Source organism: Mustela putorius, unplaced genomic scaffold (genome assembly GCF_011764305.1).
Source record: "Mustela putorius furo isolate JIRA1106 unplaced genomic scaffold, ASM1176430v1.1 tig00004039_pilon_pilon_pilon, whole genome shotgun sequence".
NCBI classification, from domain to species: domain Eukaryota; kingdom Metazoa; phylum Chordata; class Mammalia; order Carnivora; family Mustelidae; genus Mustela; species Mustela putorius.
In genome coordinates, this window is record NW_025422174.1 from 130317 (window position 1) to 158219 (window position 27903).

Genomic DNA, 27903 nt, shown 5'->3' on the forward strand with positions numbered 1-27903 from the left:
TCATAGCACCACTTAAAAAAAATTATCTCCTGCCTCAGTCACCTAAAAAAGTGAGAGAATGTTTTCTAGGCCCACAAAGAGGTTACCCCAATTCTCCCTAGAACAGGACTCAGGTCCCTGAATTAGAGCTCTTTCATATAAGAAGAATGTGTTATAAACATTCTTATTTAATGAAGCAATTCCTTTTTTTTTATTATATTAGTCACCATGGGTGCATCATTAATTTTCGATGTAGTATTCCATGATTCACTGTTTGCATACAACATGCAGTGCTCCATGGGATAGGGACAATTCTTTATATGTGTGAAAATTCATGTTGTCTTCATGTTTGGTTCTGGAAAAAGTGGGTTATTACTGAAGACCTGACAAATATGTGAACATTCATGTTGTCTTCATGTTTGGTTCTGGAAAAAGTGGGTTATTACTGAAGACCTGACAAATATGTGAACATTCATGTTGTCTTCATGTTTGGTTCTGGAAAAAGTGGGTTATTACTGAAGACCTGACAAATATGTGAAAATATAAAAACCTTTCAATGCCTTGAAAAGTTTGCTTAGCACCCAATAAGTTGCTCAGACCAGCCCAGAACTATACAGAAATTTTTCCCATGGAAGCAGATTTGTAGGCAAAGGCAAAACCAGTCCTTGGGGGTAGAGACAAACAGAAAAGTGAATTATTAGGACAAAGGCAAATTTGAAGCCTCACAGCTGGCATCCCCCCCACTGAATGTGGCAGTGTCTTCAGGTTTGTTATCCGTCATTTCTTTGTACTGATGTTTGAAGAAGCCAAGCTATGAAAGGAAGTAAATCAGAAGAGCTGGGTAAGAGGACAGGGAGGAAAGCTGGGAGTAGGAAGAAGCTGAGAGAGAAGACAAGAAGGGAAATAAGCTGACTCGTATTTGTGTGCCAAAACACTCATGTGAATAACAGCTATCATGTATTATCTACTGTGTGCAAGCACAGCAGTTATGCATAAAAGTTATAGTAGAAAAGCATAAATTCATAGGAAGGCCTACACACATACCCCGGCTTCACTTCTGTCTCAAACTACACTGTAATATAGGCATGACTATCATTTCAAAAATGAGGAAACAAGCTCAGAGAAATTGGACAACTTGCCTCACATTAAAAAGTGAGTAGAGCACGGATTGCATGGAGCACTGGGTCTGGTGCAAAATTTTGGGGACTTCATCAAAATCAAAAGCTTCTGCACAGCCAAGGAAATAGTCAAAAAAAAAAAAAAAAAAAAACCAAAGAGGCAACCCACGGAATGGGAGAAGATATTTGCAAATGACAGTACAGACAAAAGGTTGATATCTAGGATCTATAATGAACCCCTCAAACTCAACACACAAAAAACAGACAATCATATCAAAAAATGGGCAGAAGGGGCACCTGGGTGGCTCAGTGGGTTAAGCCTCTGCCTTCAGCTCAGTCATGATTCCAGGGTTCTAGGATCGAGCCCCACATTGGGCTCTCTGCGTGACAGGGAGCCTGCTTCCCCCTCTTCCTCTGCCTGCCTCTCTGCCCACTTGTGATCTCTCTCTCTCTCTCTGTCACATTAAAAAAAAAGTTAAAAAAAATGGGCAGAAGATATGAACAGACACTTCTCCAAAGATGACATACAAATGGCTATCAGACACATGAAAAAATGTTCATCATCACTAGCCCTCAGGGAGATTCAAATTAAAAGCACATTGAGATATCACCTTACACCAGTTATAATGGCCAAAATTAACAAAACAGGAAACACCATGTGTTGGAGGGGATGTGGAGAAAGGGGAACCCTCTTACACTGTTGGTGGGAATGCAAGTTGGTGCTGCCACTTTGGAGAACAGTGTGGAGATTCCTCAAGAAATTAAAACTAGAGCTTCTCTATGACCCTGCAATTGCACTCCTGGGTATTTACCCCAAAGATACAGATGTCATGAAAAGAAGGGCCATCTGTACCCCAATGTTTATAGCAGCAATGGCCACGGTAGCCAAACTGTGGAAAGAACCAAAATGCCCTTCAACGGATGAATGGATAAGGAAGATGTGGTCCATATACACTATGGAGTATGATGCCTCCATCAGAAAGGACGAATACCCAACTTTTGTAGCAACATGGACAGGACTGGAAGAGATTATGCTGAGTGAAATAAGTCAAGCAGAGAGAGTCAAATTATCATACGGTTTCACTTATTTGTGGAGCATAACAAATAGCATGGAGGACAAGGGGAGATGGAGAGGAGAAGGGAGTTGAGGGAAATTGGAAGGGGAGGTGAACCATGAGAGACTATGAACTCTGAGAAACAGTCCGAGGGGTTTGAAGGGGCGGGGGGGGGAGGTTGGGGGAACCAGGTGGTGGGTATTATAGAGGGCACGGATTGCACGGAGCACAGGGTGTGGTACAAAAACAATGAATACTGTTACGCTGAAAATAAAATTTTAAAAAATTGCATTGAAAAATAAAACCCTAAATACTGTTATGCTGAAAATAAATAAAAAGAATTTAAATGGGAGGTCGGGGAACCAGGTGGTGGGTATTATAGAGGGCACGGATTGCATGGAGCACTGGGTGTGGTGCAAAAATAATGAATACTGTTGCGCTGAAAATTAAAAATAAATTTTAAAAAAATTAAAAAAAAAGGCAACCCCCCACAAAATATAAATATTTAATATCACTAGTTCTTATTTAAAAATAAACTTAAAAGGTATTTTAAAAAGTAAGTAGGATAGAGCCAAAACGTACACACAGACCCACCTGATTCCATTGTCAGAGCTCTTCCCACTTTACTATCCTGTCTCTGGGGGGCTGTCTCTAGCCTGTCTCTGGAGGGTTAGATGCTGGTGGTATTGAGAGTGAGATGAAAACAGTCACCTTGTGCAGGATGGCTGTGATGGGAGCCAAAGGCAGAAGTCCTCCAACAGAGCTTCCCACAATGAGAGGAATAGGATCATAGACCTCATACGCTTCAAGCACCATAGAAGTCTGATTTGTGAATGAGACAGTATCAAACTCTTTGCTGTCTCAGACACTTTAAGGTTCCTCAACTTTTAAGTATCTTCGAAACACTCATGAGCCACAGTAGCCACCAGCCCCAGGGACCACTGACTGAAGCCTGCACTGGACCCACTCATGTCCAGGCAGATACCAGCTCTGGAAGGGCACCAGCTGTGGCCATTCTGGGACCATTGGCTTAGGTCCACCTCTGCAGCCACCAGGTCCCAAAAATCATCCCTTAATTCCCTTTGTTCTGTTTGAGTGCTGTTATCCGTCCTTTCCTGACTCGCAGCCACCAATCTCCAAGTTATTACTGGTCCCCAAGTGCAGGGCACTTTTGCATTGGGCATTACTTTCCAATGGCTCAGTGCTGGTGGCTGCCTCCCCCTTCTGTTTATCCTCCAATATCTGCACGTACACTTCCAACTCCTCTGCATTTCTCCACTGATGATCCTGTGCCCTTAGAGATCCAGAAGTGTGTAATCTTACATCTCGGGCTGATTTCATGGGTGCTTAGAGTGCTCTGGTAGATATCTAGCTCAATTCAGGGGACCAGTTGAAATAGGGTCCCCTACTCCTCCACCATCTTGCACCTCCCCCTGTTACAATCATTCTAAGAAATCTTTGTTGCCTTATCTAAAAGCTCATTATGCCATGTTTCAAAATGACACAAAAGCTTTGATAGCTTCATGCCATTATTGAACAAAGTTTCAAAATGGACAACAGCCTAGGAAAAAATAGATACCTGACCCAATAAAATCCAGTTTCAATGGTACAATATTTTCTGGATATATTTTAATTTTTGGATCAGGATCACTCATCCCAGCATTCACACTTCCCTATACTAAATGTGGACCGGAGTCTCATTCAATATTGACTTTGATGAAATTATTCTAAGTTGCAACATTTTACTTCTTCATCTTAATTTTTATGCTTCGACCAAAATTTTTGAGTCATTATCCCATTTTTGTGATTCAGGGATATAGCACAACACAATAGCAACTTTGAAAATATGCAAAGGGAAAAGTGTGAACAGAACACCTGTTACTTTCCTTTTACACAAAAGCCCACGGCAGCCCTTGGAGTCCATGGACAACCGTTAGGAAGATAATAGGAAGGATATAGCAAGATTTCTATGAAAGTCACCATTTCAGATATGTGAGTTGTATGGGTTAAAAATTCTTTCTTGCTGTATTTTTTTTCCTCTAAAACTCAGCACTTAGGAAACGACATGGAACACATTTGGTAAAACAACAGTCCAAAGCTGGACTCTCTTAAAGTCTAATCTGGAGCCCTACTTAAATCTATTGCATAATATTTCATCCTTCTGGAGACTCCAAAGGGATTGGGGACCCTATGATGATGAAAGAAGGAGACATTTTTCTGTGGCAGTAAAGCGTCGTTTTTTGCTTCCCCTATAATCTCATGATCAACTGCCTCCCCTTTCTGTGTTTTTTTTTTTTTTTTTTTTAAGATTTTATTTATTTATTCGACAGACAGAGAGAGATCAGAAGTAGGCAGAGAGACAGGCAGAGAGAGAGAGAGACAGACAGAGGGAAGCAGGCTCCCTGCTAAGCAGAGAGCCCGATGTGGGACTCGATCCCAGGACCCTGAGATCATGACCTGAGCCGAAGGCAGCAGCTTAACCCACTGAACCACCCAGGTGCCCCCCTTTCTGTGTTTCTAATTAGGACATCCACATGGACCAAACACCTGGGAAGTGGCAGCGACAATGGATCACTCCAGAGCAGGGAATGACCTGAGATGTGTTGACACCTAGCTCACTAACAGACACCACTTTGAACTTTATGCTAAGATGGGTGGCGTAAAAGTAACAATGACCATACTGGGGGCAGCAGGTCTCTGATCTAGGAGTTCAAAGTGCCTGCCAATCACTAACCATAGCAAACAATATCCCCTTCCCTATCTCCTAGGATTTGTAAGAAGCACCAGTGTACTGGTTCACTCAAATGACCTTTCCACCAGCGGCTCTTTTCTTGCCTCACTCCAACCTGCCACAGCTCCACGAGCTCCTCATCAGTGACAGCTTGGAGAACTGAGTGAGTAGAATAAGAAGCCAGATTATGCCAATATAGGAACATAATAACCTCCCTTCTATTTAACTTTCTTGTCCAGGCCCCAGGATTCAGGGATGGCCACCATCCAATATTGGTTAAGGGACACCATGGGCATCCCTGTACAGGACCCATATGCCTAAAAGGCCTTAATTTTAATTTTAATTTAATTATTAATTAAAATTTAATTAATTAATTAATTAATTATAATTTAATTTAAAAATAAAATCTTTGACTTTTTCCCCCCAAAAACGTACATACATTGGTTTTGTGTGATGTGTTAATTTGTTAAGGCCAACATTTAAATACACACTTTTTATAATTAAGTCTCAGAATTTTTTCATTCACTATATCTGAAATCTCAAAAAATTGAAGTGTCCTGGGTTTCTTGATCTCTGAGAGATGCTAGAGCTAGGTGAGCCAAAGTGGCACTGGGGCAATACTCCTGCTAGCTTTCTATTCCTCCTTCCCATTTAGCAATGCTGACAAAGCCTGAAAACCACGTTTACAAATTCCAATGTGTAGACATTTTATTCCCAGTTCAGTTTGGGAAATCTGGACTGAGATTCCGGAGACAAAGCTGATACTGACATTATTTTACTAGGAATAAGGTTGAAAGGGAAGCACAGAGCAAATCATGGTTTCTGCATCAAAGACTGCCCTCTAGAAATGGAATGCAATCCTAACATCATCAACTTGGATAGCTCAGATGTCAACCTGAAAATTATAGGGAGTCACTAAAGATAGAAGAGGATTGTGGCTTGTTCAGTACTGCATTTTGGAAAGACCATTGGTAGCAAGTGAAGCAAGAGAGACTAGAGCTTGAATCTATTGTTCATGTATTTCTAAGTAGAAATCCAAACCCACTCCACCCAGGGGCATGTTTAAGATCCTGTTCTGAGGTTTCCAGTTACAGCTTTGACAAGACAAATGACCCCTCCCAGACAAGGCACTTTGTGTGGACACATTGCATCCTCCCAAGGAGAGAAAGCAGCCTGACCCTAGCCTCACTCATGTTGAACAGTTCTCCCCTGTAGGCCTAACTTAGATGGGAATAAGAGAGCCAGGAAACTTCTCAGAGGATATCAGGTCCAAGGGACAATAGTAGGTAGTTTCTTATTGGACAGCTTGAGGGTCTGAAGTCCCATTTTCTGGGACAGTCTGTCCATTTGCTTCCACCATCATTTCCTTATACTGACGCTTGAAGAAGCCAACCTGTTGGGGAGGAAGGAAAAGAAAATTAGGAAACCCAGTGGAAGAGAGGAAAAGAGATGGCTTGGGGAGAGCGATCACTATTTCTACAACTCCTACTATTGTTCAAGCACTGCACGAGAATATTTAGACATACTGAGTCATTTAGATTTTATTTAATTTTTTTTAGGATGTGTACATTTTGCTTTATGTAAAGTATTTCAACATGAAAAAAGGAAACCATAAGTAAATGTTGAACTCTCGTTAATCATTTGGTTGATGAATTATCTAGGGTTGGAGGGTACCATTGCTCACAGCTTACTTTAATAGACATCCAAAAAAATAACAAGAATAACAAGAATTGCTAGATAGTTAACGGGTGATGCAGAGACACATATGCACTTAAGGAAGGTTGGAAACTATTTATACTGTAGTTTTTAGGTTACATGGGTTGTCAATGTACAACTTAGTTGACTTTTCTGGATGTATGATGGGCTTTAAAACAAAATATTAGGAAGAACTGAATCATACTGAACATTTGTACCCTACTTTAATCCTCTTCAGTAGAACTTGAACATACCTCTATATCATTTATATATGCATATCATTTTATAGATCTTTTCAATGGAGCGAAATACTTGCATTTTATAGGTGTTCTAATATTTCTGCCTTGTGCATAAATATACAAAACTAAAATTGCTTTTAGATTTTTTAAAAAGATTTTATTTATTTATTTGACAGAGAGAGATCACAAGCAGGCAGAGAGGTAGGCAGAGAGAGAGGAGGAAGCAGGCTCCCTGCTGAGCAGAGAGCCCGATGAGGAGCTCCATCTCAGAACCCTGAGATCATGACCTGAGCCAAAGGCAGTGGCTTAACTCACAGAGCCACCCAGGCGCCCCTGCTTTTAGATTTTACCAAGATTTGTATACTGGGTGGAATCAGCTTCAGAATGAGAAATCAAGGCCCAGCATGGACAAGACACTGCCTATAGTCAGACGGAATCGGTGGTTGTGTCAACACCTAATTCAGGCCACTGCTTTTATGTTGTAATTTGCTGTGAAGGGAAACATGTAGTGAGGAAGAAAAGAGTGGAAAATACCCAGAGAGCAACTAAAGGAGACCTGAAAATCAGATAGAGAAGCACAGATATGGGAGACAGTTGGGAACCAGTGATGTCATAGATGAACGGGGATGTCTCACATGCAATGACTTGCCAAGACTGTGCGCCTATACCCAAGCGGAGCTCTTTCTTACATTATGGAAATAATGGGATCAAATTGCTGGTGGCGTCAAGAGCAGGATGGAAAGACTCACCTTGTACAGGACGGCTGTGATGAGAGCCAACAGCAGCAGTCCTCCCACAGAGCTGCCCACAATGATGGGGATAGGATTGTAGACCTCATACTTCTCCAGCACCGTCTCCATCTGGAGTGGAGATGACCTTATCAGAAAGTATCAGAACTCTTCCTCTCCCAGACTCTTTCTAGGTTCACCAAACTTTAACTCCCTCCGCTCCTTCCTTTTCTCCAAAAGGTGGGATATAGAAGCACTCATGGGCTTAGGGACAGATTTCCTGCTGATGGACATTCATCCTTCCTCCCTCCAGGCTTCTGAGCCTCCCACACAGCACCATGGATTTAGCATTAGTAGCCCTCCTACTTACGGCCTGGCCACTCCTACCACACAGTCACTACCTGAGTTCTCAAGAATGCCTCTTGTCCTGGAAGCTGGGAATACACGGATCTGTTGAGCGTGATTTCAGCCACAGTCATTACCAATACCTTCTTCTGCAATGTCTGCAATACACAGGGACCGAGCTGGGGAAATAGCCTGAGGAAAGGCCTCAGAGTTCAAGAACTCTCCTGACTTGAGGATCGTGCAGACATATCTAGTACCACCCAAATCCAGGGGAGGGACTCTGCTGTTGGATCCACGCACCTGGCTGACCCAGCCAAAGTTGAGTTTTCCCTTCAGAATGAAGTCAAGTTCCTCCTGAATGCCAAAAGTGGGGAGGTCACAGTGGAACTTCAGGCAGTCAGCAATGGAGCAGTTCTAGGGACAGGAGAAGAATGAAGCTGAGGAGGCAAGAGCCACCAGGAAAAAAGGAAGTCTGTCAGGTCTGGGTTGGAGAATAGATGAACAAATATAGGACATATATAAAGATCTCCAACCTAGCAATTGCGTTTCCCTAAATCCCCCACTGGGCAGCTGGTCCTGCAGTGGGAATCCAGGGTCTTTCTCACCAGTACAAGACTCCCTGGAATCTGGGTCACAAAGTCAGGATGCTGGGGAGGTACCCTCTCCGACACACAGGAGAGATTCTGGTGTGAGAGAGAAGCAGCCACAGAATGATCAACATTTCACTGGTAAGAGGATGTGAGGCACTATAGGATCAGACTCTGGAGAATTAGGAAAGGCAAGGAGATACCTGAGAAGGGGCCACCACAGCCTCATCCCACACAGCCATTCCATTCAGCAGGACAGGAACCCAGAAATTAACGCTGATGGTCACATCTCGCTGACTCAGGTTATTCACCTGCAGAAAATTGAGACAACATTATTGTGCTCCCAGAAGAATCCAAAATACCACTTCATTCCTGGATATAGCCCTCAGCTGCTTATTCTCTCTCCCACCAGCTCCCAACATTAGCAGCACCATGGGAGGGAAGATATGGACACTCCCTGCCTTCTCACACGATAACGATGCTCAGCTTCTTTCTTGTTCTTCTCATCAGAAGTTGAAAAGTTGAAGTACTTTGTAGACTCTTCCTGCCTGGAGAGAGAGGGCTTGTTGGTGAGAAACACTCCCAGAGCCATCCTCAGTGGTGCCCCTGTCTGAGGCCAAGGGCTCTGCTGGGCCCCCAGCAGACAATCCCATGAAAGAATTATGATCCCCACATGCTCCTGCAGCCTCAGCTTCAACTCTTCTCCTATGGCATTTGCTCCAGTCACCCAGAACTGCTAGCTCATCCTTTGATACCCTGGATCTTTCACATCCCCATAGCTTTGTTCAAGTTCTTTCTTTTGCTTGGAACACCCCTACCCCTCCTCTTCTGGAAATGTTCACTTAAAGGCCCAACTTAAACATGACCTCTCATAACATTTAAACATTTTCCCATGGGGAAAAAAAAAAAAGGTGTTCACATGACTTTCTCCTCTACTAGGTATATGGTTGGCATCTGGCAATGCTTGCAGAGGCTGATGCCAGAACAAATAAGCCTAAGGGGACTCAAGGGAATCATGGTTGGATTACTTGGGGTAAAAAATGCAGTACAAGCCCCTCCACGATGGAATGAAGAAAAAAGATGTGGCCATCCTGGGGCAGTCAAGTAAGCGTGATAAAGGATGGTGCATAAACACAAGCCCCTGGAGTGGTCACAAATGTTCCAGCCTCAGGTGGCTTTCCGTGCATCCATCCATCCATCCATCCATCCGTCACCTCCTTCAGTAAACATTTACCCTATACCTGGCTGTGTACTTGGCTCTGGAGAGTCAACAGTTAACAAGCCATAATCCTTTCCTTCCCAGAGTTAACATCTAAGGTCTCAGTGGAATCAAGCAAACAAGCAGGGGTGCTGCACATTTCACCCGTATGTAGTGTACAGAAGCCTGGCCAGCCATACAGAAATTCCATGGGCTCCCCACAGTTTCCCACAAATGTAACTGTCAGTGTGATGATTAAATACACAGGCTTGGAACCAGACCATCTGACATTTCTGTCTACCACTTCCTATCCAAGTAACCTAAGGTAAGTTAGTTAACCTCTGTGGTTTCTTCCTGTATAACCTGAGATTGCTAATAATAGTGCCTGTGATAGAGTTGTTGCAGCAATGGTATAAATGTTAGAATTCATAGTTTCCCTTACGGTGCTAACCTTTCTGTTTTTCACTCCTAACCTTTCCCTCTCTGCTTCAGTTTTCTCACTTTAAAATCTTCCAGTTCTAACACTCTTTTCAAATTTGAGTAAATCACTCATCTTCCCCAACCCTTGCAATGGCATGAGCACAAGCTCCAGAGCCAGACCATTTGACTGATTCCTGGTTCTGTCACTTACCAGCTGACTGAGAAGAGTAAGTTACTTAACCTCTTGATTTCTTTGTTGGTAATAAAGGGGGGTTAGCAATAATCATATTGGGTGCCTGGGTGGCTCCGTGGGTTAAGCTGCTGCCTTCGGCTCAGGTCGTGATCTCAGGGTCCTGGGATTGAGTCCCGCATCGTGCTCTCTGCTCAGCGGGGAGCCTTCTTCCCACCCCCCTTCTCTCTGCCTACTTGTGATCTCTCTCTGTCAAATAAATAAGTAAAATCTTTAAAAACAAAACAATAAGCATATCCCATAGTTATTAGAAGGATTAAATGAATGTAAATACTTGTAAAGTACTTTTTAAATGCTTGGCATATCGTATGTATATATAACTGTAAGCTCTTAATGTAAGTTCCACTATTTTCCTGTGGACAGTAGGGGAAATTCATACATGGTTTTGGAAGGGCAATGACACGGTTTGATTGTCTCTCCCCAGTTGCGCTAGACATTCATGTGTCATCAGCAGCAGCAACAGTGGCAAACTCTGTCCCATGGCAATATTATAAGCTTCTGACCACCTTCCAAACTTCTGTAGTTTAGCCGGATTATCTGGGTGTCCTTGCCCTTCCTCCATCCTGGCCTGACCCTGCTCCACCACCCACCTTCAGAACTGACAGCAACAGCCCTGCACATGACTTTCCTGTGACCTGCCACAGCCTTGGACTCTGGTGACTTTCTCAGCAGTTTGTCACATCTCTAGTCTCCTGTTTGCTGTGTGAAACCCTGACCTTTTCTTTCCTCTGTGTGGTGACAAACCACATCTCCCACTTCAGAGTGTTCATAGAAGCCTCAGTCTTAATCTAGTTACTTTCACTTCAGCACACTCAAATTTAGCATGAAGAATAGAATTGGCTTCATGTTAACGGAGGCCTGCGCCTTGGAGATAGAGGGTGGTGTGCAAGAGTGGTGGCAAACTCAATAGGTAAACCTATCAGAGAAGAAGCAAGAAGCATATAGTGTATGTTACTATAGCATAAATAGATGACTGGTCACAAGTATTCCCATGTGAGGAACTAGAGGGCTAGTTACATACCTATCCTTTAAAGATCAGTCTGGGCTGCAAGGGGAGATTTAGGCTTACAGGAGAGTCAAAATTTCACACCTGCTGATCACCACGTAGACAGCATATTTCACTGGGAGCTCCAGATGAACGTCGGTTTTGCTGGTCATGGGTTTATTATTCTCACTGGAGAGAGAGTGGGGGGAACCTTATTGAACAGAAACCCAGGGGAGAACTCTCTGCAGGGGCATGAGGCGAAAGCAGGAGGGATACAGCTGGCCTCACCTGCTCGCACTGGCCTTCAGAAGCATCTTGTTGCCCAGGGTGGCCTTGTAGGAGACATCAAATGTGACTATGAAGGTGCCCTGGGAGAAGACAGAAGGAATGAGGACAAGGAAGGTCATGGGAGAATATGAGACAGGAGCAGGTCAGGACAGAGGAGAGAGTGACGAGCATCTGTGGGGAGGCGCTCACCTTGGTGCCCTCTTGGAAGATGGGGTGGTTGATGCTACAGCTGCTGCTTTTCCGGCCCTCATCCCCAGCGGGCCCTCCCTCACACGCCAGGCGCAGTGGGCGCTGATGGGGTTGCTTTCAGGGAAGGAAATAAAATTCAAAAAATGTTATCCATGTACATTTTGGGGATTGATATATAACAGTGGCGGCACTGTGGAGCAGTAGGAGAAAGGACAGAATTTTCAACAAAAAATACTAGGAAAATTAGCCAATACAAAAAAAAAAATCAAGCAATCTGAAAAACAAACAAACAAACAAAAAACCCAATGAATTCCTACCTCACTCCATACACTACAATAAATTCCAACTAGATTAAATATTTCACATGAAAAAGCAAAATTATGAAGCTCCTAAAATGTAATAAAGGGGAATATCTTGGTAACATTGGAGTAGGGAATTATTTCTTAAACAAGATCAGCTGGGAGCCAACCGAGGGCGTTCCTGTCCGGGCTGCAGCCACAGGAGGGAGCCCCGTGGAAGCGCCCTCCCGAGGCCCCACTGTCCACGCTGACCACCCAGCCTTCCCGCTGCGGATGTCATGAGTAACACCACAGTGCCCAATGCCCCCCAAGCCAGCAGGGACTCCATGGTAATGTATGTGCAGAAGAAAAAGCGAGTGGACCAGCTTCGCCATCACCTGCTCCCCATTTACAGCTTCGACCCCGCGGAGGAACTGCATGAGGCCGAGAAGAAGCTGCTCTTGGATGTGGGGGACCCCAAGGTGGTACACAGCTGGCAGAGTAGCGACCAGCACACGCTGATGCCCCTGCTGGACGTCAAGACCTGACCTCACCCCCGCCCCCTCCCCCCAGAACCATGACATCACCAAGATCAGCACATAAAAACACTAAACCTAAAGGAAGTTTTGGTAAAAATCAACCACAATCAAATTAACACATTTGATTTATTAAAAGTCCCTCTAAAAGAAACTGAAAAGACGCTTGTCTTCAGGGCTGGAAAATATATCTAAACCCATGTAAATGGAAAAGTACTGGTAACCAGAATATTAAAGAATGCTTACAATTAAGAAAAGTATGTGAAAGTGCGTGGGTGGGTAATGGGATAATGGGGTGATGGGCCTTAAGGAAGTCAGTTTACGTAATGTAGGTATTATATGCAACTGATGGGTCTCTGAATTCTGCCCCTGAAACTAATAATATGATATATGTTAACTAAATTGAATTTACATAAAAAAATAAATGAAAATGAAAGTATGGACAATTCAGTAGAAAAATAAAAAAATTTGCACAGGCACTTCCTAAAAGAAGAAATCAAAATCACCAGGAAATAGACAAAAGGTTCCTCAACTTTATTAAAGAAATGCAAATTAAAACTGTAAGGAAATATCACCAGATGGACAAAAATTTAAAACTCTGACAATGCCAAGTGTTACAGTGGATAGAAACTCACAGAAACTCTAATAATCTGCTGATGGAAGTGCAGATAGGTGAAAATGGTTGGTCTCTACTTATTATAATTGAAGATACAGGAATCCAAGATCCAGCAAGTCCATATGTAGCAAATACTTTCCAAATGTTATGCATACGTGCACCAATATACATGCTCAAGAACAGTCATGGCCAAAATCAGGGAACAACTCAAATGACCACAAATTGTAATATGAGTACAGATGTCCACTCACACCATTGTTGTTTAAGGTATTACTGGAGTCCTGGCCTCAATAATCCAACAATAAAAAGAAATAAAAGGCATCCAAATTGCAAGAAAGAAGTCAAGCTATTCGCTATTCACAGAGGACAAAATTCGCTATTTAAAAACCTAGAAGACTCTGCAAAAAGTTCCTGGAACTGATACACAAATTCAGCAAACTCAAACAATATAAAATCAAGGTACATAAATCTATTGCATTTCTTTTTTATTGTTGTTTTTTTTTTTGTTTTTACTTATTAAAATTCAGTTAGCCAAGGTAAGTACATCATTAGTTTTTGATATAATGTTCAATGATTTATTAGTTGAGAATATCACCCAGGGCTCATCATATTAGCTGAGAATATCAACCAGGGCTCATCATATTAGTTGAGGATATCACCCAGGGCTCATCATATTAGTTGAGAATATCACCCAGGGCTCATCATATTAGTTGAGAATATCACCCAGGGCTCATCATATTAGTTGAGGATATCACCCAGGGCTCATCATATTAGTTGAGGATATCACCCAGGGCTCATCATATTAGTTGAGGATATCACCCAGTGCTCATCATATTAGTTGAGGATATCACCCAGGGCTCATCATATCACATGCCCTCTTTAATGCCCATCACCCATTTACCCCACCCCCCACCCACCTCTGTTACATTTCTATACACCAGTAATTAAGCAGCAGAGTGAGAAATCAAGAAATTGATCCCATTTACAATTGCACCAAAAACCAAACGATACCTACAAATAAATCTAACCAGAGGTAAGGGATCCATACTCTTCAAAAATTGAACACTAAGGAAAAAAGTTGAAGAGGACACAAAGAAATGAAAAAATATTTCATACTTAGAGATTGGAATTAAAACATTATTAAAATGTCATATTACCCAAGGCAACCTACACATTTAAATCAATCCCTAACAAAATATCACCAGCATTCTTCACAGAGCTAGAACAAACAAACTTAAAATCTTTATAGAACCAAAAGACCACAAATAGCCAAAGCAATCTCGAAAAAGAAGAGCAAAGCTGGGGGCATTACAATCTAGACTTCAAGTTGTGTTACAAAGCTGTAGTCATCAAGATAGTATGATACAGATACAAAAATAGACACACAGATAAATGAAACAGAAAAGAAAGCCCAGAAATGGGCCTACAACTATATGGTCAACTAATCTTTGATAAAACAAGAAAGAATATCCAATGGAAAAAAGTCTCTTCAACAAATGGTGATGGGAAAATTGGACAGTCACATGTAGAAGAATGAAACTGGACCACTTTCATACAACATACAAAACAATAAATTCAAAGTGGAATAAAGACCTAAATGTGAGACAGGAAACCATCCTAGGGAAGAACAGAGGCAGCAACCTATAGGACCTCAGTCTAAGCAACTTCTTACCAGGCACATCTCTGGGGGCAAGGGAAACAAAACCAAAGTGAACTTTTGGGACTTCATCAAGATGAAAAGTTTCTGCACAATGAAGGAAACAATTAACAAGATAAAAAGGTAACCAATGGAATGGGAGAGGATATTTGCAAATGGCATATCTGATAAAGAGTTAGTAATCAAAATCTATAAAGAATTTATCAAACTCAACAACCAAAAAAATGAATAATCCTGTTAAGAAATGGGCATAGTGATTCACAGACCTGTACCCCTGGGGATAAAAATATATGTTTATAAAAAATAAAAAATTAATTTAAAAAAAAGAAATGGGCATAAAAAAATTTTAAAAACTACATTGAGATATCACCTCACACCTATCAGAATGGCTAACATGGGGAATTAGAGAGGAGAATGGAGTTGGGGGAAATTGGAAGGGGAGGTGAACCATGAGAGACTATGGACTCTGAAAAGCAATCTGAGGGTTTTGAAGGGGCGGGGGGTGGGAGGTCGGGGTACCAGGTGGTGGGTATTATAGAGGGCACGGATTGCATGGAGCACTGGGTGTGGTGCAAAAATAATGAATACTGTTATGCTGAAAATAAATAAAAAATAAATTTAAAAAAAAGAATGGCTAACATAAACATAAGAAACAATAGGTGTTGGCAGTGATGCAGAAAAAGGGAAACACTCTTACACTGTGAGTGAGAATGGAAACTGGTGCAGCCACTCTGAAGAACAGTATGGAGCTTCCTTGAGAATTAAAAAATAGAACTATCCTACAACTCAGCAACTGCACTATTAGCTATTTACTCAAAGGATATAAAAATAGTGATTCAGTGGGGCACATGGAACCCAATGTTTACAGCAACATTAAATATGAAAGACTAACTATTGAAAGAGCCCCAATATCCATCAAGTAATGAATGGATAAGGAAGATGTGGTATACTAGTACAATGGAATATTATCCTGCCATCTAAAAGAATAAATGAAATCTTGCTGTTTGCAAGATAGAACTAGAAAGTATTATGCTAACTGAAATAAGTCAGTCAATGAAAGATACCATATGATTTCACTCATATGTGAACACTAACAAACAAAACATTTTTGAACAAACAAAACAGATGAACTAGGGGAAGGGAAAAAAAGAGGGAGGCAAACCATGAGGGACTCAACTGTAGAGAACACAGTGAAGATTTCTGGAGAGGAGGTGGGCTGAGGATGGGCTAAATGGGTGATGGATATTAAGGAGGGACTTGTTGTGATGAGCACTGAGTGTTCTATGTAAGGTATTACACTATATGTCAACTACCTAGAAATTAAATAAAAACTTTCATTAAAAATTTTAAGATGGGTAAATAAATTTTGATATGGTCATTCAAGGGATTCTATATACAATAAAAATGTTCTATAGGCAATGTTCATAAAGCAATGTTTACAATAGCTAAACTGTGGAAAGAGCCAAGATGCCCTTCAACAGACAAATGAATAAATATGTGGTCCATATATGCATTGGAATATTACTCAGCCATCAGAAAGGATGAATACTCAACTTTTGAATCAGCATGGATGGAAGTGGAGGAGATTATGCTGAGTGAAATAAGTCAAGCAGAAAAAGTCAATTACCATATGACTTCACTTATATGTGGAACACAAGAAATAGCATGATGGACATTAGGAGAAGGAAAGGAAAATGAAGGGGGAGAAACCTGAGGGGGAGATGAACCATGAGAGACTGTGGACTCTAGGAAACAAACTAAGGGTTTTAGAGGGAAGAGGGGGTAGGAAAACGGGGTAACATGGTGATGGGTATTAAGGAGGGCACATATCGCATGGAGCACTGGGTGATATACAAAAACAATTGACCATGGAACACTACTTCAAAAGCTAATGAAGTACAGTACATAACTAACATAACATAATTTTAAAAATGTTCTACAGCCATAGGCAACAACGTGGGATGAATTTCACAAACATATATTGAAGAAATGAAAAAACACACAAAAGAACATATAACATGTTTCCATAAATTTCAAATATTGGCAAAAAACAACAGTTTTTTCATAGATGAACTCATGGGTGGTAAAACCATAAAATACACAAGGAATTGGTTATCACAAAGTCAGAATAGAGGTTACTTTGGGGAGAGACTGAGGTTTTCATGAGGAAAAGAACATAGAGAGAGTACTTCTGGAGGTACTACCAGTGTATTATTTCTTGAGCTGGATGCTATTTGCTTAATATTATTTATTTAAATATACATCTGCTTTATGCACCACTCTCTCTCTGTCTCTCTCTCTTCTTCAGAATTGTCTGTATCTATGTTTAGATTTCATCATAGAAGAATTGAAAAGAACCCACTGTAACCCAGGGCAGGGAAGAATCATAAGAGAACAGGGAAGCTATTTACCTGTGTTTCTAACACTCGTCGATAGGACAGCCCTGCTGGGTAGTAGAAGTGGACCACAGTTCCATAGGAATCCTCACCCTCATTCCACAGAGTCACTGTCACATTAAGCTCCAGGGAGCTCCCTACCACAAGGGTCTGCAGGCTGAAAGAGGAAGGACAAAAGTGAAAAAGAGACTCCACTGGAAATCAGTTGGAATTGGATCAAGGGTAAGGCCAGGACTGCAGGAACTCGTGAACTGATAACATTCCAATAAAAATTTAATTTCTTTGTTAGAAGGAAGCCAAAGGGAAACAAGCATTTCTCATCTCATGGGGATAGGAGACCCATATGCTTAAGTGTCTAGAAATGAAAAGAGATAGACATCTCTCAGCTTACCCTGAGAAGCTGAGATTGATGCTCAGGTCCCCTTCACAGAGGTGATCTTGTCCACAGTTCTTCTCAAAGGGGAGCTGCAGAAAAACAGGAGATTCTCTTTCTCTCCATGTCTTAATTGTTCTGCATTTCCCTCATGAGGACCACTCATCCTGAGTGTTTGTTATTGAGCGTTACTGAGCACCCATCCCACACCTAGCACTATGCTAGACACTGCCAAGCAGTGGGGCAGTAAGAAAGGGGCAGAATGATAAGATCCTTGGTTTCAAGGAACATGAAGTTTAGCTGAGGAGTTAATTCCATCTCACATTGGAACAATTACTCAACAAACAAAATTAAGTGTCAGTAGGGGACAGGTTCTGAGTTGGGAGAGGCATTAGGAAGCATGGAAGCACAGGTGAATTAGACATGAATCTTGTACTCACAGAACTCACAATTTCCAGAGATCAACCAAAGTGGATGCCAAATGCCATGATTCCAGTCATGTAATATTTGGTATCACCATGATGTAATAGGAAGCCAGTGAAGGAGTGACAGATGCTGACTGTGATTTCCAGAAAGGGGGAAGATAAGACCAGGGCTTAGAGAATTAGAAAGGATCTTTGAGGTGGAGAGAAAGAAATGTTTTCCAAGTAGGAGCTACGACATGCACAAAGAAACAGAGAAAGGAATGAGAAAAATTGGGAAGGATTTGGAGAATAAGAATCAGAATTTATGTTGAGGTAAAGTGGTGACTAGCTGGGATGTGTGTAAGGGTCCAAGTTAGGCAGGGCCTTGGTAACTGGGTGGAGGCATTATGGACTTGATGTGGCTGATGAAAAGTTGAAAACCACAGAGTGAAAGTCAGTACATCCCTGGGACTTCATTGGAAGACTCACAGAAGCAGTGAAGAGGTCCTGTGAGTCCATAGCCAGCACAGGGCGAAGGTTCTGAGATGAGGGAATGGGCTCCCCAACCAAGGAGAAGTTGAGGCGTAGGATGATGGGATTGACCACGTCCTCCACACAGTCCTGAGGGAGAATGGGCTTTCAAGAAACCACTATCCTTCTCGTTATTTTCCACCACTGACCCTTCTCCTCAACTGCATCCATTTCCTACTGTCAGGACAGCATTCTGTCCTAGCTGTGGAGTCAGGTCCTCTGGCTTCAATTTCCTCTCTCTGACTCCAATATCCCCACCCTTTACACGCCACTCAACAGGGAGCAGAGGTACCAGAGGTTCTCCTTGGGCTCCTTCTCCCCATCCCCTTCCCAGAACCAAAGTCCTTACTGGTAAAAGCAGCTTAATGGTTTCACAGTAAACTCCCATTCCCAGGGTTTTTCTTCGAGTCAAAGTCCAGTTCTTGGTTTCGTCAAAAATGGCACGAGAAACCAGACGGCCTGGGTCTAATACCAGATCATACTTGACAGAGCTTTGGACATCACCTAAAGCAGAAGGGAGGAATGGAAGATGGAAAGTCCAAAAGAACCTCGAATGTTCAGGTTTTGTTTATTCATGCAAAAAAAAAAAATATTGCTGAGAACTTCCTATGGGCTATGAGCTGTATCAGGTGCTAGAAATGTGAAGAAGAAGATAAAGAAATATCATTCCTGCCTTCATGAAGCTCTCAGTCTAGGAAAGGAGACAGGCATGCAGGGCATAATCTCCCAGCATGATAAACCCAATGATGGGATCCTCCGTAGTACCAAGGAGGGCTTGCCTGGGATCAGAAATGCCTTCCTGGGTGGGCCTTGTCTGAGCCCCAACCTGGAAGATGACCACGGGTTGGTGAAGAATGGGAGCAGAAGGTCCCAGACCATGAGAACAATGGCTCGGACCAGAAGAGAGAGGGAGGAGGGGAGAGTGGGATGAGGTGAGGTCGGAAGGGCCGGCAGGAGCGAAACCAACAAGGACATCGTAGAGAAGGATTTGGGCTTCATGAATGGAGGGAAGGATGTTGAGTAGGCAAGTGAGGAGAACAGATTTGTGTTTTAGGACCAATACTTCTAGTTTCTCGTGGAGAAAGGTGGGGAGGCTGCAAGAACAGACGCGGAGACAGCTCCAAGAACAGGTAGGAGAGACAAGCGGTGGCTCCAAGGTAGGCAGTGGCTGGAGCAGGTGGAGAGAAGTGGGCAGACTCCAGGTCATCTCCTGGACTTAGAGCCCACTGGCCTGGGTGTGGGGAGAGGGGGAGAGAAGGGACCCCAGGTTTCCTACTCTGGCAGGCAGGTGGCTGTGGAGGTGCTACCTGGATTCCTTAGCCCATTTTCTCCTGAGGTAGGCTGGGGGTCTCAAGGGGATAGGGGACTGGGTCCACTGGGAAGAAACTCACCTAGCTGGTCCAGTGAGCTTTTGTGGATAGTGAGACAGACTGTGGCATTCCCAGCTTCCAGGGTGGATGGCATGTCTCCCCAGCACTGGTACACAACCTTTGGCACCTCCGCTGGCATGAATCTCATGGCCACCCCCACATTCAGCACTGGCCGACTCCTGAGGGTGCATGCAGGGGCTGAGGACCTGGATCTGGCCTCGGGCAGGAGGACAAGGGAGGGGGCAGCTTGTTGAATGGACACACAGTGGGCAAGGGTGGGATGTGGAGACTTCTCACCTGAGCAGCAGCACCTGTCCCCAGGCCCCGACAGCCAGGTCCACCAGTCCATCCTGGGTGAGGTCCTGACCCCCACTCAGAGACTGCCCAAAATACTGGAGTGAGGGAGAGAGCTGGGAGCCCGCGATCCGCTGGCCAGAGGGGAAAAGGAAAAGTGGAAGTCAAGGGGAAGGCATCTGAAAGATTTGAGAAGAAAGATTTGGAAAGAAAACTGCAGTGAAAGCAGAACTGAATGGAAAAATTCAGAGAGATAAGAGGGTAGGAATGGAAAGCAAGAGTACTGAGACCCCAGGGACCCCAGACATAGAGCTCCTTCATTTAATGTCTCACAGGAGGAAACTAAGGCTCCTAGAGGCTAAATCAGTCGCTCGCCTAAGGCCACACAGCTGACATGGCCAGCCAGGCATTTGACCCACGCCCTGCAATCTCTTAACCACTAAGCTGCCCACAGGAGAAAGGAGAGATACTCTGTGCTTAGCTTGACTTGGTGATATTCAGGGCACAAGACCCCTAAAAGGAGCATGGCTACTGTTCAGGTCAGTGACATGACAGGGCATCAGGCAAATCTGAGACCTAGAAAAGCACGTGGAACTGGGAAAGGCTTCAGACGGGGGCCTCACCTGACTGTGGGAGGGGCTGATGCCCAGCCCTGAGGTTCCATGAAAGACATAGACAGCACCCCGGCTCTCCTGCTCTCCTGGGGCCCCGACGGCCACGTCTGTCAGCTTGTCCCCATTCACATCCCCCAGCACTGTCAGCGCTGCCCCAAAGCGGCCCCAGGGGTGGCCTTGCTCCCCAAAGAGAATGGCCTCACATTGCCACTTAGCCCTCTGCAGAACAAAACCAGTGTCAGGTCCCAACACAGGCAATCCCTCCACCCCTCACCCAGGCCCCACCCAGCCCTGGGCTCATCAGACACTCACCCCCTGGGGCAAGGGGCACACAGACACCTGCCCCCCTCGGGTTGGCTTGTAGTAATGAGGAGCCCCGATGAGGACAAGGTCAGAGCTGCCATCTCTATCCACATCCACAGTGCAGAGGGAGGCCCCAAAGTAAGAGCCGATCTGCAGGGCACAGCCAAAAGTCATCCCGCCTGCCCCTGCCAGAGGCAGCCGCTTCTGGGACAGGTCCCACTTCTCCCCAGCCACCGGGACCTCCCCCTACAGGCTCCCAGACCCCTTCATCTCCTCTCTCTCTCTGCCCCTGCAGACCCTGCCTCCCTCACGTTCCACTCTGGCTTCCTCAACATCCAACCTGAGTCCCTGCGACTTCAGCCTTCGGCCTCCATTTCCCAGACGTCTTGGTGAAGATGACAGCCTTCCCAGTATGCTGATGGCGGGGGGCCCCCAGGATCAGGCTCTGGACCCCCTTCCAAAAGGCCAGCTCAGTGGAGTAACCTGAGGAGGGCACAGCTCAGCACAAAGGCTTCCTCCCCACCCCTGAGCTCCTGCCCTCCCCAGGCAGCTCCTGTCCCACCTGTGCCCCCAACCACAGCCTTTTCTCACCCAGGTAAGAGTCCCTCATGTCCACATTCTCTTGAGACATGTTGATGAAAGTGGGGCTTTGGTTTGGGGGGTACAGGAAGGCACCTCCAGACCAGCTGAAGCTCCCCACTGCCCCCAGAACTGGTCCATCCTGGGAGGAAAGGGTTCCAGGGCTGAGCCAGACCAAGCCTAAAGAAGATGGCCTGTTCCCCAGCAAGGCCTGCCACCGACTCTGCTCACTGTCTGGAATTCTCTTCTCCTCCCCAGTCTTCTTCAACAACTTCAGTGTCGCTCACTCCTAACGTCTCTCAGCTGTGCCCAGTGCCACTGTCCCAGTAAGTACCAACTCTTCTCACCCATGACCCTTTCTGCTCCATCCTCTAGTACACCAGAGGTAAGTTCCCCGGGACCAAGAAACGTAGAGCCACCCCCCAGCTGGCAATCCAAGATGGCTCCCTGTCGCCAAGCCCCTGAGGATTGCATCTAGGGTCCTCCCAGTCAAATCTGTGGAGATACCTTGTGTTTAAACACATGAAGCATTTGAGCTGGACACCTCTCTCTTCTGTCTTTCTAGGACTCCACTCCTTTCTCAGGAAGACTCAACCTCAAACTCACCTCCTCTGTGAGGTCTTCTTTGGCTCCCTCAGGGAGTGATAGGCCTTTCCTACTCTGCATACTTTGTTTTTTGCCTTTTTAAACTTTTGACTATGGATAATTTAGAACATATACAAAAGTAGAAAGAAATGCTTAATGAACTCCTAAGTACCCATGACCCACCTTCAGTGACCAATTCATGACCAACATTGTTTCATTTCTATGTCCCCCCAATTCACCCCCAAAATCACTTTGAAGCAAACCCCTCTGGATGCTTGGAACACACATCTACTTGCACACAAGCCATGCTATATTGTCGTTTCTTTCATCTGCATGATCTGGCCGCCCCCATCTGCCCCCCCCCCCACTCTGCTCCAGCTACGCCGGCCCTTCTATCTCTCTGGTCCAGTAACCGTGTTCAGGCCTCAAGACTTTTGCACTTGTTTTTTCCTCTTCCTGGAGCAATCTCTCTCAGATTTTTCCAGGGCTGGCCCTTTCTCATCATTTGGCCTCAGTTGTCACTCCTCGGGCCTCCTCTGATCACCTCTCTTGCTCTATCCTAATGCCTGGCACAATCTGAAGTTATTTTTGGTTGTTTGTTGTCTCCCCCCACTGGATATGTGCCCTATGAGAGCAGGAACCGTGGCTACCCTGTTCTCTGCTGTGCTCCTGGCACCTACATACACTACCCATATGTCTGTCTCTGAACAGACGATGAACTTGAAGACAGAATCTGCTTTCTTATTTACTCCTGGGTCCCAACCCCCAGCACAGGGCTGGCCCAGGATTGGTGCCTGACACCCGTTTATCAAGTATGTGTCCCACTCACCATTGCGAGCACTGAACTGAAGCCTTCCTGTGACATCTCATGTTGGAAAGAGCTACTTGCCTTCGACAGGGTTCCTGTGGGGAAACAGGCCACTTAGGCTCTGGGGACCATGAGACCACAAGGACTCAGAGCACAAGGAAAAGAATGAATCTGAAGCTCGGGTTCTGGGGCACAATTCTGGGTGAGCCGTGAATATGGATAGCTCCTCCGTACTTCAGGGGACAGCTGGGTCCAGAACCTTCAATCCCAAGACCCAGGCTCGCCCTGCATTTACCCTCGACTGAAAAGATCTTCTCCTGAAGCTGCTCCTGGACGCTGCCGAGTGCCGCAAAGTTGTCCACCCTGAACACGTGGTCCTGAGAGGGCAGTGAGCCGATGGTGTTCAGCTCCTGCCTGGCAGTGGGTTTCTGGAAAGCATTCCCCACCTGTGACAGACAGACAGGTGAGGAGGAGACCACCAGCCTTTCTGCCAGAGTGAGATACAGCCTGAGTCTGAGGGAGACATGAGGAAGTGGACATACCCCAATGGCATAGCGAATGATGCCAGCTCTCTGTGCCTGGGGGATGACGTTGCTGTAGTCCAGGGGGTCTTTGTATTTCTGCCCATCTGTGATGACAATGAGGATCTTCTTGGCACTTTTTCGGGCCCCATTCTTACTATGAAATAGTTCTTCCCTGTCAAGGAAGAAAGGGAGATGACTCTGTAGATGATATTGATTCTGGAATGAAATGATCTGTAGGGTGTCTTGGTGGCTCAGTTGGTTAAGCAACTGCCTTCAGCTCAGGTAGATCCTGGAGTCCTGGGATCGAGTCCCACATCGGACTCCCCGGTCGACGGAGAGTCTGCTTCTCCCTCTGACCTCTCCCCTCTCATAGTCTCTCTCTCTCTCTGTCTGTCTGGCTCTCTCTCAGATAAATAAATAAAATCTTTAAAAAAGAAATAACCTGTAGCACTAGAAGTTCATCTGGAGAGACTGGGGAGTCCTGGTACCGTCAGATTATCTCAGGCATGTTAAAAAACCACCTCACCCTTTTTTGAAAGTAATGCATTGATTAGTAAGACTAATAATAAAGGTACTCAGGGCACCTGGGTGGCTCAGTGGGTTAAGCCACTGCCTTCGGCTCAGGTCATGATCTCAGGGGTCCTGGGATGGAGTCCCGCATCCGGCTCTCTGCTCGTCAGGGAGCCTGCTTCCCTCTCTCTCTCTCTGCCTGCCTCTCTGTCTACATGTGATCTCTGTCTGTCAAATAAACAAATAAAATCTTTTAAAAAATAATAAAGGTACTCATATTCCTTTTTCTATAACTCCATCTACCATGGAATCTCATTTTCAGGAGGCAGTATGGTTCAGAATAGGAACCTTAGAGTCTAACAGACTTGGACAGTTGTTTTACCTCTTTGAGTCTCTGCTTCTCTCTGTGAAGGTGAAAATAATAATTGTACCATAGCTATTCCTCAAAGATGATCCCCAGTGTGCAGCACCTGGTTCCATTCCCATATTGAATCTGACCTGTGACCAGTTTCAGCAATAGCATGAAATAGAAATGACACCATGCCAGTTATAGGCCCAAGAAGCCTTGATAGCTCTTGCACTTTGGGAAGCTATGAGCCACCATGAGGGAAGTCTATAGCTATGGAGAGAAAGACTCTACCACCCCAGCTGAGCCCAGCCTTCCAGCCAGTCCTGCCCACGTAGGACTATGTGAATGAATCTCTCATGTTCCAACTTCTGAAAGCAGATGAGCCCCAAATCATGAAAACTATTAATAAAAGAGTTGTTGCTTAAGCCACTAAATTTGGGAGTGGTTTGTTAAGGAACAATAGATAAATGAGACAAAACATATGAGGTTATTCTGAGGATCAAATTCACCCCTAGAGAATGGCCTATAGGTAAGCATTAATTCTATAGTAGCTATTACAAATGATTAAAAATGTAACTATATGATCTTGTAGTTCTATAGATGCAGAATAAACACACACACACACACACACACACACACACACACACACTCTCTCTCTCCACATATAATACTGGAAACAACCTAAATGTCCAAGATCAGGGAAGGGATTTAGCAAAGCATGATCCACCTGCTCGGTGAGAAAGTATCCATTTCAAAGGAAAACAGTAAAAGCTGTAGAAAACATGGCACAAGCTCATGTAACAGATGAAAAAAAAATAAGAAGGCAGGATGAAATTAGTTTCTGCCCACACTGTGACTATATAAAATATGTCTGAATAAAGACAAGGATGGACATGGCCCTGTGCTTTGTGGGTGGGATTTGTTGATTCATTTCTCATCCTTTCTTTTTGCTAAAATACTGTGAGGTGGTGGTAGAGGGACTATAACACTTTTCCCCCAAATTTCCTTAATGTTATTGCAATTGTACCTTTTTTGTAATGAAGCTTCTAAAAAAAAGAAAAAGAAAAGAAAAAGCCAGTGGGTGGCAGAGAGGCCCTGAGATGGCTTTGGCTCTGGTGAGTGGGGAAGGTGCTGTTCTGGGTGAGGGGAGCAGAATGGGTCTTGAGGACAACTGCACCATCACCCACCACTGCAAGGAGCTCCAACAGTTGGGAAGAGGTATCACTCCTTTGTAACTTTCATTTTATTATTATTATTTTTTATTATGTTGTGCTAGTCACCATACAGCACTTCATTAGCATTTGATGTAGTGTTCCAAGATTCATCGTTTACATATAGTACCGAGCGCTCCACGCAATACGTGCCCTCCTTAACCCCATCGCCAAGCCAACCCATCCCCCCACTCTGTTTGTTCCTCAGAGTTCAGTCCCTCGTGGTACGTCTCCCACTCTGACTCCCCCCACCTTCACTTCCCCTTCCTTCTCCTCGTGTCCTCTATGCTCTTCCTTATGCTCCACACGTAAGTGAAACCAGGTGATAACTGGGTTTCTCTGTTTGATTTACTTCACTCAGCATAATCTCCTCCACTTCCATCCATGTTGATGCAAGATTTGGGTATTCATCCTTTCTGATGGCTAAGTAATAGTCCAGTATATATATGGACCACATCTTTTTCCATTCGTCTCTTGAAGGGCATCTTGGCTCTTTCCAGAGTTTGGCTATTGTGGACATGGCTGCTTTGAACATTGGGATGCATATGGCCCTTCTTTTAAAGGACAGAGGCATTCGTCTTGGTTGTCTAGTCCCATGGGGCAAGTGTTCAAGGCAGAAAAGCCACCCAGCAATAAAGAGGATACATTTGGTGGAAGCATTTCTTGTTCAGCATTTCTCCTGCACCACCTCCAGAGAGGGACCCAGGGGTCCTCAGGAAGTCGAAAATCCCATATATTCAGCCCATTTCTTTCCCATAAGAATCACATCTGAAGGTTTTAGCAGGGAGGGGGTGTGGGGAACTGATTATCCCAGCGGTGGGTATGAAGGAGGTCACATATTGCATGGAGCACTGGGCGTTATACCCAAACAATGAATCATGGAACACTACATCAAAAACTAATGATGTGCTGTATGCTGACTAATATAACATTAAAAAAAAAAAAAGAACCGCATCATCTATTCTTGCCCCACCGCCTAAGTCATTCTTTATGGTTGGCCTAGCTGGACCAATCAAGGTTCACATGGAGAGGAATGTGGGAAGAAAGGAAATGAGTGAAGAGAGAGGCGCAGAAACACGTGGCCACAATTCCAAGCATCTACCAGGGAGGTAAAACAGGGGTGCACCATTCTCTGGATAAAACACTTACCTAGCACTCCTGGTGCAAAAGAATTGCATGCATGTTATCTCCTTTAATCCTTACAACCAAGTTGTAAGTTTATCCTCATTTGACAGTTTCCTGAGACTTAGAAAGACTCAGTAACTCCCAGGGGGGCCCGGGTCACCAACAGGGAGCAAGAATGAGAACGTGAGCAGACCTGAACCAAAGTCCATGTCTCTGGCTGCCCCATTTGGAATTAGGGTCCAGCCAAGCCAAGGGCAGGCCAAGAGGAAACACTGAAGAGAAGTGCTGTACTGTATCAGGGGAATAATGCAAGGATATCTCCACCTGCTTCCCCCTCACTTCCCTTTGGAGCCCAGAGTTCCCACAGCTGTGCAGAAGGGCTGTGCAGACCAGCATAGGAAATGGTGTGGTGGCTTATCCACATGAGGCAGAAGGGCGAACTTACACCACTGTCCGGATCCCCGTGGCTGTAAATGTGAGGCCATCCAGCTGGACGATGGGATCCACCAGGCTCTGAGGGTTCGAGATCCTCTGGAATTGGCTGAAGGTAAAGTGGATCTTCATGACGTTGGAGTACTGTATCAGGGAAAACTGCAAAGGAGAAGAGGAATGCCCTGAGGCTCAGGAATTATTCTTTAATAAACTTTTTACTTTGGCATACCTTTGGATTTACAAACAACTTTTCATGTGTCTTTGAGGCTAAAACCCATATTTCTTTTGGGAAATATGGCCCAAAAAGAAACTAGAAAATTGAAACCAAATGATGCTTCTTTCAGAGTTTGCAAGGAATAACCTTTCCTACCTCAACATTTCTTAACTTGGACTTAAAAAATTTTTTCATAACATGTGAAATCAACTTATAGACTACATTTTCTCACTTCTCAAGAATTTCTGCATACATATGCACGAATTACTGAGAAATAAAATAAGATAAATCATGAATTACATGGAAACATAATAAAGAAATCATTAATTATTTGGCTAAGTTACCTTCAGTCTAATTTCACAGTAAAACTTTTTTTGCAATCCTTTC

General features: G+C 44.3%; 2 protein-coding genes across 6 annotated transcripts in view; one reads left to right on the top strand and one right to left on the bottom strand.

Moving 5' to 3' along the window:
* Positions 1-5642: 5642 nt before the first annotated feature.
* ITGAD (integrin subunit alpha D) overlaps positions 5643-27903 on the bottom strand; it is a 31475-nt gene continuing 9214 nt past the window's right edge. For 3 of the 5 annotated variants that reach the window (XM_045072510.1, XM_045072513.1, XM_045072514.1), the window contains 24 exons: positions 27316-27461; positions 23694-23847; positions 23447-23597; positions 23173-23246; positions 21771-21900; positions 21520-21662; positions 21189-21329; positions 20886-21095; positions 20266-20396; positions 19990-20147; positions 18948-19102; positions 18557-18688; positions 17682-17755; positions 17306-17447; positions 11808-11921; positions 11619-11698; positions 11436-11519; positions 8947-9025; positions 8681-8788; positions 8496-8573; positions 8191-8304; positions 7947-8048; positions 7567-7677; positions 5643-6276 (listed from right to left, as the gene is read on the bottom strand). In XM_045072510.1, the coding sequence (XP_044928445.1) occupies positions 6178-6276; positions 7567-7677; positions 7947-8048; positions 8191-8304; positions 8496-8573; positions 8681-8788; positions 8947-9025; positions 11436-11519; positions 11619-11698; positions 11808-11921; positions 17306-17447; positions 17682-17755; positions 18557-18688; positions 18948-19102; positions 19990-20147; positions 20266-20396; positions 20886-21095; positions 21189-21329; positions 21520-21662; positions 21771-21900; positions 23173-23246; positions 23447-23597; positions 23694-23847; positions 27316-27461 (2910 nt within the window). In that variant the 3' untranslated portion in view covers positions 5643-6177. The remainder of the gene's footprint in view (positions 6277-7566; positions 7678-7946; positions 8049-8190; positions 8305-8495; positions 8574-8680; positions 8789-8946; positions 9026-11435; positions 11520-11618; positions 11699-11807; positions 11922-17305; positions 17448-17681; positions 17756-18556; positions 18689-18947; positions 19103-19989; positions 20148-20265; positions 20397-20885; positions 21096-21188; positions 21330-21519; positions 21663-21770; positions 21901-23172; positions 23247-23446; positions 23598-23693; positions 23848-27315; positions 27462-27903) is intronic. The other 2 variants (XM_045072512.1, XM_045072511.1) reach the window with 2 other exon arrangements.
* On the top strand, positions 12321-12633 carry LOC123389842 (small integral membrane protein 29-like). The gene has a single exon (XM_045072517.1). The coding sequence runs from the start codon at positions 12385-12387 to the stop codon at positions 12631-12633; it is 249 nt and encodes an 82-aa protein (XP_044928452.1). The 5' UTR covers positions 12321-12384.

Coding starts and splice junctions, on each gene's coding strand:
- LOC123389842 (XM_045072517.1), top strand. CDS start 12,385: ATGAGTAACACCACAGTGCCCAATGCCCCCCAAGCCAGCAGGGACTCC.